Below are 14,590 nucleotides of genomic sequence, written 5' to 3'. Positions count from 1 at the left end.
TATTTCAACAAAACTCACTATTATTGTTTGGAGAGTCTCTCCCCTAAAGTCAGACCTGCTGAAAAGGAAGCATTAGATAATTTGTTTTCCATTGCTGAGGATGAAGAGGTATGAGGTCGAGTGACCACACTTAGCGGCCTCTCAGTTTTGGGTTTCTATAATTTAGTATTTTAGTAACTAAGTCCAGAGAGATATCTGCCAGAAGTTGCATCGTTGCCAACTTGTACTTCTCAGTTACATTATATTCCACATATGAGTGCAATCTTTCTATGTCTATCTCTTTCTTTCTGACTCATTTCACTCAACATGATACTTTCCATGTTGATCCATTTATATGCAAATTTCATGACTTCATGTTTTCTGACAGCTACATAGTATTCCATTGTGTAGATGTACCAGAGTTTCTTTAACCAGTCATCTGTTTTGGGGCACTCTGGTTTTTTCCAGATTCTGGCTATTGTAAACAGTGCTGCAATGAACATAGAAATACATATGCCATCTCTACTATACCGTTTTGCCTCTCCGGGATATATTCCCAGGAGTGGTATTACTGGGTCAAATGAAAGCTCAATTTCTAATTTTTTGAGAATCGTCCATATTGTTTTCCAAAAGGGCTGAACCAGTCGGCATTCCCACCAGCAGTGAAGAAGAGTCCCTTTCTCCCTGCATCCACGCCAATAACGGTTGCTTTTGTTTTTTGGATGTGGGCCAGTCTCTGTGGTGTGAGATGATATCTCATTGTTGTTTTGATCTGCATCTCCCTGATGATTAGTGATGTTGAACATTTTCTCATGTGCCTCTCAGCCATTCGGATTTCTTCTTTAGGAAAGCTTCTGTTCATTTCATCTCCCCATTTTTTGATCGGGTTGGCAGTTTTCTTCTTGTGGAGTTCAACCGGAGAAGCATATACTTTAAACTAGAACTTTTTATGTGAAAACATATTGCAAGAAGATAGGAATAGGACTGACACATTTATATAGCAAATTATTAGGAAAAACCCAAACATTATTTGAGAGTAGAATGCATTTTTAAACTGTTATATTTATGCAATGAAATGGTGTATAATATAGCATTTAAAATAGTGAACTCAGTCTACATTTAGAAGCATGAATAAATCTCAGAGAAATAAACACTGAGAATAATAACAAGCAGATAAATTTCAGGGGAATATGTACAGTATTTTATAGGTAGCTCACTAGATAGCTATAAATAGATACACATAGATAAATTCTGAACAAGCAAAGTGATAGTGTTTGTGCATTTATGCATAAGATCCATAGTTAGAAAGCTTGCATAGGAAAAACTAACGTGGAATGTAGGGATGGTGGCTGCATCTGGAGAGGAAGTGTAGTCCAAGCTGGGCATACGTGGGCTTGAGCTGTAGTCCTAAATCCTTATTCTTAAGGATGAAAGATGAAGCGTATTTTTCAGATTTGTTGGGTTTTTGCATGCATATTCATTATATTATTCCTTATAATCGTTTTTCTGAGAAATATTTTTGAGCCTTGAGAGTCCTTTTCTAACCAAAGTTGATTTGTGAGCTGCTCCCAGCTAAAGGCTGCAGTCTAGGGTCCGGAGAAGCAGATTGGAGCACCAGGAAAACCCTAGAATGACAAAAGCAGGGCTGTCGGCTGAAAGCAGAGCAGGAGAGGCACTCTCCAGTCGATTTTCTCCGCACAAAAGCTATACCAGGACTCTGAAATGCGTGTTCTCACAAAGAGCAACTCCAGATGGGGGCTTGTGCCCTAGAGGCAAGCCTCAGGCTTTGGCAGAGGGAAGCTCTTGCCCTAGGCTTGCCCCCCAAAACTCAGAGACTGGCTGGCATCCTGCAAGAGTGCAAATGTGCCTTTTGGATAAGGAAATACGCAGAAATCTCAAAGAACATTATTTTTTTTTTTCAACAAATCAGGGAGGCAACCAAAAAAGCAAAGAAAGAGGCCACTAAACTGATAAGATAGCAGAAAACTGCAAAATAAATCAGACAAACAACTTCAGAGAGACTCGAGAATTTATCACATAAGATCAAAACAGGCTGCTATGAAAAAAATTGGAAATTAGAAATATAAATTTAAAATAATCTTCTTGAGCTGCAATAGCTATCCAAGAGAATACATTGCAAAAATATAAAAACGCTAGTTCTGACAGAAAAACGAAAGGGCATAAAGGCTAGATACATAAATTCCAACACTCATAAATACAAATTCCCAAGGGAAAAGGAAAACTTGTAGAGGGGAAGATGAAAAGAGAGAAGAGCGTTTGGTACAGCTGAAGCAAATGTGGATTTTTATCGGTAAAGATGAGACAGGAGCAACCTTTGTGATAGCCAGCCTTTCACTGTGCTGGGTTTGAAAGGAATAAATAAAAGTCCCTTTGGCTAGTCTTTGACTCATTCAGCATCTTGACATTTCTTTCTTATGGCAACAAAAAAGGAACAGAGTGACCTGACCTAGAGAGGACATTCCTTATTTGTCAGTTTCCCAAACGTTACAGCTGCTTCCATCATTCTCTAGGGAGGCAGCATTTCAAGACTGAACTGAATTTTATCATGCTTCAGCGTCTCTGGGTATGAGCACGTGCCTGGATTTTCCTGGTGTTCTGTCTTCATGGTTTTGGTTATTATGTACAAATAATCAAGCCTCTCTCTATCACTGGAATTAGATGTCTTTATAACTAGCCACTAGAATTAATGTCTTTATTAAATTGTTTGGGGAAATATTCTGGGGAAATGATTGCTCTCAAGAAGGGGTATACTAACGTGACATTTTTCAAATGAACTGTTTTCTCCTACCAGGTCTTGCCCAGTCAGGTTCTTGGGGCTGTTTTGATGAATTTAATAGAATCGAATTGCCTGTATTATCAGTGGCAGCCCAGCAAATTTACATCGTGTTGACAGCAAGAAAAGAGAGGAAAAAACAGTTCATTTTTTCTGATGGCGATTGTGTTGATTTAAATCCAGAATTTGGAATCTTCTTAACAATGGTAAGAAAGTAGGTTTTAAATACAATTTCTTTGGTTACTTGTGGATTTAAATAAAAGGAAAATATTAGTGGGCAAAGTACTGACTATCCAGAAGTAATTAGCTAGTATTTTTTAATGTAGTATTTTTACGTAGTCAAAGCAGTGATTTGTTAATGATAATAATAGTGCTTTTGTTATTGAGTCTCTATGTACCAAGTGTTTTATGTATTATATTGTAACTGTAGTAATAATCCCACATTCCAAATCTCAGTGGCTTAAAACCACAAAAAAATATTTCTTCTTCATGCCACATGAACTTGTGGGCTACGGGATAGGGGAGGAAAAGGGAAAGCTATTTTATATGATTTTACTCTGGTACTATATCAGTTATTGTTCCCTGCTGGTAGCAAAAGCAGAAGCAAGAAATTGTGGTTTGGCTCTTAAGAGTTTCTAATTCAGAACTGACACAAGTCAGTTAATTACTGGTAAAAGCAATTTACAGGGCTCCCCCTAACTTCGAGGGGGCAGGGAAGCAGAATCTTGCATGAAAGGCATTTTATAACTGAGGTGCCTCCGGCCCCTAGAGAGTTAAAAACACAGTCAAAGAAAGATATTATTGTCAGTCTATAACATCAGAACATCATGCTGGAAGCCCAGGTTAGAGTCCTCTGAACCACGTGGTCTCTGGGCACCCACAGAGCTGCTCTGAGTCCCCTTGGTGGGTTCTAAACCAATCAAAAACTAAAATGTACGAACAGATATGCTCCAAAGGAGTTTGGACTTTGTTGTAAAGAATGGATTGAATCAATTGTCTTCCATTGATCATTTGCATATCATGTTGTAGAATCACTAGCTGCAAGGCAGTCTGGGGAATGAAACTTGTAAGTTTTGTGGCTATGTACCCAGTTTGCAACTGGTATTCTGTAACTAAGGATGGAAAAAAGAAGTATTAAGAGACAATAAGCAATTTCTTAGAATTTCTAGCCCCTACCAAGTTATCTGCCCAGAAATGCTTAAGAATTGAAGTTTTCTTAAATACTTTGCAAAAATAACTGACCCCTCTTTACCTTTCTCGCTTTTGAACACTAATGTCCCCTCAACCTATAACCGCTTACAAGTTTCTGCTTCATTTCCCATCTCTACTATTACTTATGATACTTTGTCAAAGATCCCTATACTTTAATTTTAAGGAATAACTGAGTAAGGAAACAAAATTACCTATGAGCACCAGTCACTGGAGAATACTAATTTTCTTCTTTAAAATTCTTTTTTAACAACTGAACTTAGAAATGTGCCTGTCAAGAAAGGAACATGGGAGCATTGGTGGAGGGAAGCTGACACAGGTTTAAAACTCAACTATGAATGACTTTGTAAATTGTAGTGCTTTGATGGAAAAGTGTGTATGATAATCACTGTCACTGTCACTGTCATCCCGTTGCTCATCGATTTGTTTGAGCGGGCACCAGTAACGTCTCTCAGTGAGAGACTTATTGTTACTGTTTTTGACATATCCAATATGCACGGGTAGCTTGCCAGGCTCTGCCATGAGGGCTCGATACTCTCGGTAGCTTGCCGGGCTCTCTGAGAGGGGCGGAGGAATCGAACTTGGGTCGGCCCTTGTGAAAGGTGAACACCCTGCCACTGTGCTATTGCTCCAGATATGTGTATGATAATACCCCAAATAAATATATGTTTTTAAGTTAAACACTGTAATTTACAAAGTTGTTCATAATACAGTTTCAGGCATTCGGTGTTCCAATATCAATCCCACCACCACTTGGCCCTCCCTCCACGGGTGTCCCCATCTTCCCACCCATCCCCCAAGCCTGTCTTCTATCAGGCACAGACAAATTTACTCCATGCTGCTTGTTGACAACAAAATAGCAGCTGGAAGTACTATAAAATAGATCAATAAAAGTCAATTTGTGATAATGTTGTATCTCACAATGGTGTTGCTAACGTCATTGTGTCAGGATTTACTGAGTGGGTTGGTGCTGATTGTGCCTTTGATGTCACTGTTTTTCACTCATTGTTCTTTGGTGAGGTTTGACACAACTTCCCCATTCAATTTTCTGTGCCCCTACTGGGCTGTCATTTCTGGGAAATTTTGAGGTGTCACATATGTGGCCACGTGCTCCAGGAGCTATGGAGTTTGGTCTGAGTGGGGTGGATGTGGTGGCTGCTGGTCCTCTTTGGAGGGAAGGAATCTGCCCACCCTCATTCCAAGAAGACTTTAGAGGTTTCAGCGTGGGATCTATTTACCTGAGACAATTTGGCAGCTTGGCGTTTTCCCCTTAATTTTCTTCTTTAAATCACATGTTTAGATTATCATTATCCTAATATTCCTTCGATTTGATTTTCTTTCATTTTCTTTACCAAATAAAGACACTTCATCCTTGCTCCAAAAAAGTTGTACGTGCACTTGACTTTATTAGCATCATGGAAATGGAAACATGTGTGATGTGTCATTTCGATAAATATGGCCAAGGACTTGGGGGAGGGAAAAGATGGCTAGAAGGGCCAGAGCACGTCTCTGCAGATGAAGCCCCAGATTTGTTCCTCAGTTCTGCATGGTATTTGCAGCATGCTGGGAGTGATACTTCTCCAAATAAATATCTTGACCCAATACACAATTTTGAAGGAGGAGAGTTGTTTAGTTAATCTATTGTTTTAACACCACTTTAGATTCTGAACTAGTTATTTGAACTAGGGATTTGAAACACATTCAATGAATAAAAAACCTACTCAGAATTAAATATGAAATATTTTAACTTTTAGAACCCTGGATATGCGGGACGACAGGAACTACCAGAAAATTTAAAAATTCTGTTTAGAACGGTTGCAATGATGGTTCCTGACAGACAGGTATGTGCCAGGAAAACACATGATTGTGTATTTATATGTTCCTTACTAAAGTTATTAAAAATTATCACTGTTAATTTTCAGATCATTATGCGAGTTAAACTTGCAAGCTGTGGTTTTCTTGAAAATGTAATCTTGGCTCAAAAATTTTATGTTCTTTACAAACTCTGTGAAGAGCAACTTACTAAGCAGGTAACTTGCACATCTTATTTTTTCCCTTCACTATAGAATTTGAGATTTTTACTTTATAATCTTACCTTAATAAATGCCAATCAGTTAGTTTCAAAAGAACTTTACTGCTGGCTCAAAGGATGGAAACACATGCTTTACATACAGGAGGCGTGGGTTTGACCCTCAGCAGCAGTGGTACCCGGTCCCCCAAGTGGACCCTCTTTGCACCACACTCCCCCAGGGGTGGTGGAGCAGGAGTAGTGGTACTAGAAGAGGGAGAAAGGAGGAGGGGGGGAGGGATGATGATGATGATGATGATGATGAGGAGGAGGAGGAGGAGGAGGAGGAGGAGGATTATTGACTTTTCTAAACTGTAACTTGACTAATGAAACTTGACCTATAATCTATTTTAAAGATTCTTTTTTGTTTAGAATTTTTTTAAATTACATCACAGTGTAATATACAGTTACAAAGTTGTTCATGATTGGGTTTTAGTCATGCAATGTTCCAACACCTGTCCCTTCACCAGTGCACATTTCCCACCATCAATGTCTTCAGTTTTCCTCCTGCCCACACCCTCACCCCACCCCTGCAGCCTCTATGGAAGACTCTTTTTTTTCTGTCTCTCTCATTTACTTTTAGGCACTGTGGGTTGTGATACTGTTACTAAAATGGTATTATTCTTTCAGCACCCAGTCTTTGTCCAGTGGTCATTTTCAACTACCGTTGTCCCTTCTCTGTCCTAGCTGCACTCCCCCTACCTTGGGATGGCAAGCTTCCTACCATGGACCAGTGATCCGGTCCATGTGCAATAATTATGGAGAAGTTTTTGGAAAGAAATGTTCAGAGAGGTTCTGTGAACTCTTTCCCTGTTTCTTTCAATATTAACTTCTCATATCTATAGTACAGTAATAAAACCAGAAAATTGATTGATATTGGTACAATCCACAGATTTATTAATATTTCATAAATTGCATATACTCTTATGTGTGTGTTTTGTGATCCTAGGCAATTACGATGCATGTGTAGGTTTGTGTAGCTCCTCACTCACGATACAAAACTGTTCTAGTTTCATAAGTCTCCCTCATGATCCAGGAGAAACAGAGCCTCCTCTCTCCCACCCGTACACCCTTGGAATCACTAACTTCTTTTCCAGTTTTATAATTTTATTCTAATAAATTTATATACATGGAATCATAAAGTTAGCTACATGTTTTAAATTTGCCAGGCTTTATCTATTATTAGACATACAGATTTAAAATATGAAAACATAAATACAACTTAATCTTTGTCATGCAGTGATCACTTTTGCACCAAAGGAGAGGTAGGAGAATTGAGCTAAAAATTTTCTCAGTTTAGGTATCTCCAATACCACACTATGAAATAATATGGTAAATTGTATTTTTAAAAACACAGCCATTGTATACTTAAAATGTGTGCACATTACTGTAATAAGTTTATATCCAAAGTAAAAAAAGTCACCCTCTAGAGAGAAAAATGACCTACTGTAAATATCAGAATATTTTTATTATGTGTGTCTACATATAAAATTTTTCAATTAAATGCATTCTTCTTTATTTTCCTCATCTTAGGTTCATTATGATTTTGGGTTGAGAAATATTCTATCTGTATTGAGGACACTTGGAGCTCAGAAAAGAGCCAGACCAGAAGACAGTGAATTGAGCACTGTTATGAGAGGACTAAGAGATATGAACCTTTCTAAACTGGTATTTTTCTTCTTTAAATGCTCTTGTCTTCCAAGATTTGACCTGATTTCATCATATTTAGTTGACAAAAGGGAGTTGACTCATTTTTATCTGTGACCATGAATGATTTCAGAAATAATGGTTGTACCAGGCTACCTTTGTACTTCCTGAAGGTGGCAAAACCTCATGGCCTTGTATGAACAGTATGGACGGGCAATGGATCTTTTTCTCAGTGTTTTTCATAAAATAAACTTCCTCCAAATTTCAGTCAAGGCATCATCCATGTTTTTGTAATGTAACAAATTCTAAGCATGAAAAATGGCATTCACAGGCAACTGCAATAGCTTTTTTCTTTCTCCAGACATGACTACCTTGTCTCAGCTCTCTCCCCCAGAGCATCACCACCATTTCTATTTACCCTAAAATGCACTTAACATTCACTATGGACGTGTTTACCACTGCGATTGTGAGTGGTGGTAACTCATGCTTTTGAACTAGTGGAGGATTAAAAGATTAAACGATTTCCCTGTGTTCCAAAGAACACATGTCTGTGACCTGGGAAGACAAGGTTGAGAGAAAATGGCTCATCGGAAGCTCTCATTCTAGTTATAAAACCTAAAAACAGGGGCTGGAGCAATAGCACAGCGGGTAGGGCGTTTGCCTTGCACGCGGCCGACCCGGGTTCAATTCCCAGCATCCCATATGGTCCCCTGAGTACCGCCAGGAGTGATTCCTGAGTGCAGAGCCAGGAGTAACCCCTGTGCATCGCCAGGTGTGACCCAAAAAGCAAAAAAAAAAAAAAAAAAAAAAAAAAACCTAAAAACATCTTGTGCTGTAAAAGCATTTCTTAGACTACTGTCTTGCTTGAGTATCACAACAACTCTATGTGATAAAGGTGGCTAACTGTACCGATTACCATCTTACATATGAGGGAATGAATTTGGAAAACTCACCCTCATCATATTCAGTGAGAAGCTGAAACAAACCTTCACAGGTTTATGATGTCCAATTGACTGCTTCTGATCTAATAAACTTTACAGACACCAGCAGACAATGGTATTATTGAAACTCTTTCAAAAAAGAATTCTAGAAGTCTCTAGGGAAGTCTTGGAGAAATCAGAAGTGATCATGAAGTTGATCATGAAGTAATTTAAGAAAAGACCTAGATTACTCAGACCCTCTAATTATAAGAAAGGTAGTATGGGTGAGACAGGCACGAAACATTATGGATAGTTTCCTTATTTAAATATTGTTATAAGGTTAGAATTGCAAATTGTGCATTTTCAAGTTGTACATGTTCTTACATATACATCTGTGTGAGAAGCAGAATAATTATTTGATAGAGTAATAAAATCAAACCTTAGAGCAGTGGATTGTGGGAGATGTTGACTACAGTTCTACTGTGGGTATGGTTCTATAAATAATGTGTATTTAGTGGTGGTGTGTAGGAGAAAGTTGTAGAATATATATCTGGTTAACAGAGTAGTAAATAATTATCTGAGAATAAAGTGCTATATGTCTTCTTGCTGGCTGATAAAAATTTGTTGACTGAACAAATACATGTATTCTGTGGCACCTTAGGTGGATGAAGATGAACCCCTTTTCCTCAGCTTAATCAATGACCTGTTTCCAGGATTACAACTAGATAGTAGCACTTACGAGGACTTGCAAACTGCCGTAGAAAACCAGGTGCAGCTGGAAGGTTTGATAAACCATCCACCTTGGAATCTTAAGCTTGTGCAGGTAAACCAATATAAATCTATTATTGTAACAATCAGTGTCTGTTGTTAAAGACTCCATCTGAACAGAACTTGTGACATTAGTCTTGCTTGATGTTAATAGTCCAATTAAAACACATAAGGGTATTGTGTTGCTTGATGTTAACAGTTCAATTAAAACACATAAGGGTATTGTGTTGGTCCTAGAGAGGTATTATGGATGAATTCACTGGAAACTTATAGAGATCACTCATCACTGTTAGAAGCTTTGGTGGTAACCAGAGTTTCAAGAAGAGTAGGGAGAAGATCGTACTAATTAAAATCCTGGGAGGTGGGACAATCCACCTTGTTGCTATGCCAATCTAGCAGCATTACCTACAGCTGGGTGCTTTTGGGGGACATGGAATACAAGAAGAAATATGGAGATGCTAATTTGTGTGTGGCCATACTCAGCCTACGCTAAAGGAGGATTTTTTTCTTTTTCCTTTTGGTGTCATTACGCCCATCTTATTTTATTTTTGTAATATCTCGCCACCAACCACTTTATCAGTCAGGTCAGGAAGCTGCAGCAGAGACACTGGATTATATTTACATGAGCTTGATGGCTGGGGAGTATCTTCAAGGGCCTTTGGAAAATAAAGGAACTGAAATTGTGGAGAGTGTTGAAAGTTGCACTTGAAAAATAATAATTGCTGTTTTAATTTACTGTTCTTGCCAGATTATAAAATGTGATGTGTAGTAAACATGTTTAAATCTTACAAGGAGATATATGGTATATGGGTGAAGTTTAAGTAGTTTTCATCATCCATGTACTGGAAACCATTTAAATGTTTCAAAATTCAACTTTTGAAATTTATTATAAAACATTATTATATATTTGAGATATATATACTGCATAGTGAAAAGTAAAATCTTAGTAATATTAACCGCTGGTAGGGGAGGACATTTTGTTTTCTTCCTGTAACAGTAACTTCACTTTTGAACAGAATATTGTGGTCAGTGCCTCTGACTTCCAAATGATTGGTTACAGTATTAATACACTTATATCTAAAAATCTTAGGAGAATAACTCAATTTTTACCTCTGGACATCTATAAGGCCTTTGACCTCTAACTTTTATTAACAAACTATATATAGACAGGATGTCAGAACAGACACCCTGGAATCTCTTCACGGTTTTCTCTATGACCCGAACAGGCTTTTGGTGCTCTTGCTCCTATTGGCCCGCAGCCAGCCCTGCTCTCCCGAGGGAGCACTGAGCTCTTTGTTGGCAGAGGAGATACATGTTGCAGTTTACTTCCTGAGCTCTTTTAGTTGTGACTGTGGGCAGTGGAGTAAGAAATGTAAGGTCCTCCGTTTCTGGGTGGAAAGAACACGGCTGCTAAGCTCTACGAGAGTCCCTGCAAGGCAGGGCTTCATTTTGCCTTCTGCAGATTTGTTATCAATAACATTTTTCTTGACTTTCCCTATCCCTGTCACACACAGACACCCGACTCCCTTATCAGTTATTTGGCACACTCCCTGACTCATAAGTCACCGCACAGGAATTCTCATTCCAAACCGTATTGAACGGGAAGCTTGCAGGCTGATATTTAACAGGGATTTTCAGTTGAATGGTGTGTGATGCCGCTTTTTACCACTAGGGGCTGCTATCGTCCCACCTGATGCATCAGCGGGGACAATGGCTCCTTGGCATCAGCAACCCACAGTTTGCAGGCTGTACTTCACAGAGCAAAATCCAGATTTTGAAACGAATTATTTCCGAACTGTAATTTAGGCTCCGCGTTGTCTTTATTGTCTTACTTTATCACTTGTACAATCTTATTATGTGGTGCTAATTTGCTATTTCCATTTAGTAACTTTTTTTTCGATACCCCTTTTTCTCCTCTTTATTTTAAATAAAGAATTAGTTATTTTAACGAACAGTTTACTGACAGTTTTTAAGTTTCAGGGTGGAGATAAAGCCCTAAGGGCTGGAGTGCACTTATGACATCATCAAGGCCCTGGGTTCATCCAGCTGGCTCCCAGAAGTGTTGGGAAGACCCCTGTCCCAACCCAAAAGAGAGTTTTAAAGTTTCCCCCACACGAAGTGTCAGTGAATGTCAGACTCGTGTCACCCATTTCAGTTTGTTCCGGAAACACTGGTTTACGTTTCATTGTGCAGCTATACGAGACGTCACTAGTGCGTCACGGCTTGATGACCCTGGGGCCCAGCGGCTCTGGGAAGACAACGGTCATCACAGTCCTGATGAAGGCGTTGACAGAGTGCGGGAGGCCTCATCGGGAAATGCGGATGAACCCCAAAGCCATCACGGCGCCGCAGATGTTTGGACGACTGGACACCGCCACCAATGACTGGACAGACGGGATTTTCTCTACCCTGTGGAGAAAAACCTTAAAAACTAAAAAAGGTATGGAGCACTGGCCTTGGTGCTCTGCTTCTTCCCCGCCAGCTTATGAATAACTAGACAGTTTGCTGAACTTCCCACTCTGAGTTTTTCAGGTGGAGAGTGATGTGTCTTTGTCAATTACTTGCAGGTGAAAACGTGTTCCTCATTTTAGATGGCCCGGTCGATGCCATTTGGATTGAAAATTTAAATTCTGTATTGGATGACAATAAAACTCTTACGCTAGCTAATGGAGATCGGATCCCCATGGCCCCAACTTGCAAGCTTTTGTTTGAAGTGCACAACATAGAGAATGCTTCTCCTGCCACTGTGTCCCGGATGGGCATGGTCTACATCAGCAGCTCTGCCCTCAGCTGGAGACCCATAATGCAGGTGGGAAAGGGAGTGGGGCAGAAGCTTGTTCTGGAGCTTGCCTTACATCACCTTCTCACCAGAGCTTTTTTCTTCTTCTTTTCTTCTGCAGGCATGGCTGAAGAAGCGTACTGCACAGGAAGCCACTGTCTTCCAAAGTCTGTATGATAGTATATTTGATGATGCCTATACATATATGAAACTAAACCTTAATCCGAAAATGCAACTCTTAGAGTGCAACTATATTATGCAAGTAAGTTTGTTTCCATATGCATATTACTTATACTTTTAGGCTTTTTTCACTTGGTTGAAGTTTAGAGGCATCTGAAAGAGAAAACTCATACAATCCATTGAAATCTTTTTTTCCTTACATTTCCACTTTTATCAGTAAATATTAAAAGCATTTTATGCTTTGGGGAGAATTGCCATTTTGACAATATTAATTCTTCTAATCCATGAGCAGGGGATGTCTTTCCATTTCCTCATGTCCTCTTTTATTTCCTGAAGTAGCGTTTTATAGTTTTTATTATACAAGTCCTTTACCTCCTTTGTTAAGCTGATTCTGAGGTACTTAATTCTCCCCAAAGCATTGTACAAATTCAATGCGATCCCTATAGGGATACCCTTGACATTCTTCAAAGAAATGGAGCAAGCGCTCCTGAAATTCATATGGAACAATAAGCCCCCACGAACAGCTAAAGCAATCCTTGGGAAAAAGAAAATGGGAGGAATCAACCTCCCCAACTTCCAACTCTACTACAAAGCGGTAGTCATTAAAACAGCATGGTACTGGAACAAAGGCAGAGCTGCAGACCAATGGAACAGGGTTGACTACTCTGACATACACCCCCAAATATATGATCATCTAATCTTTGATAAGGGAACAAGAAATGTGAAGTGGAGCAAGGAAAGCATGTTTAACATGCTGGCAAAACTGGACAGCTACATGCAAAAAAATGGGCTTAGACCTCCACCTATCACCATGTACAAAAGTCAGATCAAGATGGATTAAAGCCCTCAACATCAGACCAGAATCCCTAAGGTACATTGAAGATAAGGTCGGCAAAACCCTCCACGACATTGAAGCCAAAGGTATCTTCAAAGCTGACACACCACTGGCCAAGTAAGTGAAAACAAAGATAAATAAATGGGACTATCTCAAACTAAGAAGCTTCTGCACCTCAAAAGAAACAGTGACCAAAATACAAAGACAATCTACAGAATGGGAAAGGATATTTACGCAGTACCCATCTGAAAAGGGTTGATAACAAAGATATACAATGCACTGGTTGAACTCCACAAGAAGAAAACTGCCAACCCGATCAAAAAAAGGGGTGTTGAAATGAACAGAAACTTTCCCAAAGAAGAAATCCGAATGGCTGAGAGGCACATGAGAAAATGTTCAACATCACTAATCATCAGGGAGATGCAGATCAAAACAACAATGAGATATCATCTCACACCACAGAGACTGGCCCACATCCCAAAAAACAAAAGCAACCGGTATTGGCGTGGATGTGGGGAGAAAGGGACTCTCCTTCACTGCTGGTGGGAATGCCGACTGGTTCAGCCCTTTTGGAAAACAATATGGACGATTCTCAAAAAGTTAGAAATTGAGCTCCCATTTGACCCAGCAATACCACTCCTGGGAATATATCCCGGAGAGGCAAAAAGGTATAGTAGAGATGATATCTGCATTTCCATGTCATTGCCGCTCTGTTTACAATAGCCACAATATGGAAAAACCCAGAGTGCCCAAAAACAGATGACTGGCTAAAGAAGCTCTGGTATATCTACACAATAAAATACTGTGTAGCTGTCAGAAAACATGAAGTCATGAAATTTGCATATAAGTGGATCAACATGGAAAATATCATGCTGAGTGAAATGAGTCAGAAAGAAAGAGACAGATATAGAAAGATCGCACTCATATGTGGAATATAAAGTAGCTGAGAGGTACAAGCTTACAATGTTGCGATTCCTGGCAGACATTTCTCTGGACTTAGTTACTAAAATACTAAAATACAGAAATCCAAAACTGTGCGGCTGCTAGTGTGGCCTCTCGACCTCATATCTCTTCATTCTCAGCAAAGGAAAACAAATTACCAAATGCTTTCTTTTCAGCAGATCGACTTTAGGGGGGAGAAACTCCAAATCAATAATAGTGAATTTTTTTGTTTAAATATTGAATGTAATCAAAGTAAAGTGAAAGTAAAGTGAAATTTACCAGTTACACATGCGGGGTGGGGGACTGGGGAGGTGGGGGGAAGGGGGGAGGTATACCATGATTCTTGGTGGTGGAATATGTGCACTGGTGAAGGGATGGGTGTTTGAGCATTGTATAACTGAGACTTAAACCTGAAAACTTTGTAACTTTCCACATGGTGATTCAATAAAAGAATAAAAAATAAATAAAT

The 14,590-nt window shown here is 39.3% G+C and overlaps 1 protein-coding gene across 1 annotated transcript in view; it reads left to right on the top strand.

The window, feature by feature from the left end:
• Positions 1-14,590, top strand: part of DNAH8 (dynein axonemal heavy chain 8) — a 414,847-nt gene that overhangs the window by 194,440 nt on the left and 205,817 nt on the right. The window contains exons 45-52 of the mRNA XM_004619333.1: positions 2,792-2,979; positions 5,737-5,823; positions 5,905-6,012; positions 7,584-7,718; positions 9,279-9,440; positions 11,579-11,825; positions 11,953-12,194; positions 12,286-12,426. Of these exons, the coding sequence (XP_004619390.1) occupies positions 2,792-2,979; positions 5,737-5,823; positions 5,905-6,012; positions 7,584-7,718; positions 9,279-9,440; positions 11,579-11,825; positions 11,953-12,194; positions 12,286-12,426 (1,310 nt within the window). The remainder of the gene's footprint in view (positions 1-2,791; positions 2,980-5,736; positions 5,824-5,904; positions 6,013-7,583; positions 7,719-9,278; positions 9,441-11,578; positions 11,826-11,952; positions 12,195-12,285; positions 12,427-14,590) is intronic.

This window comes from Sorex araneus, chromosome 5, assembly GCF_027595985.1.
Source record: "Sorex araneus isolate mSorAra2 chromosome 5, mSorAra2.pri, whole genome shotgun sequence".
Taxonomy (NCBI): Eukaryota; Metazoa; Chordata; class Mammalia; order Eulipotyphla; family Soricidae; genus Sorex; species Sorex araneus.
This window is presented reverse-complemented; position numbering and strand designations above follow the sequence as displayed.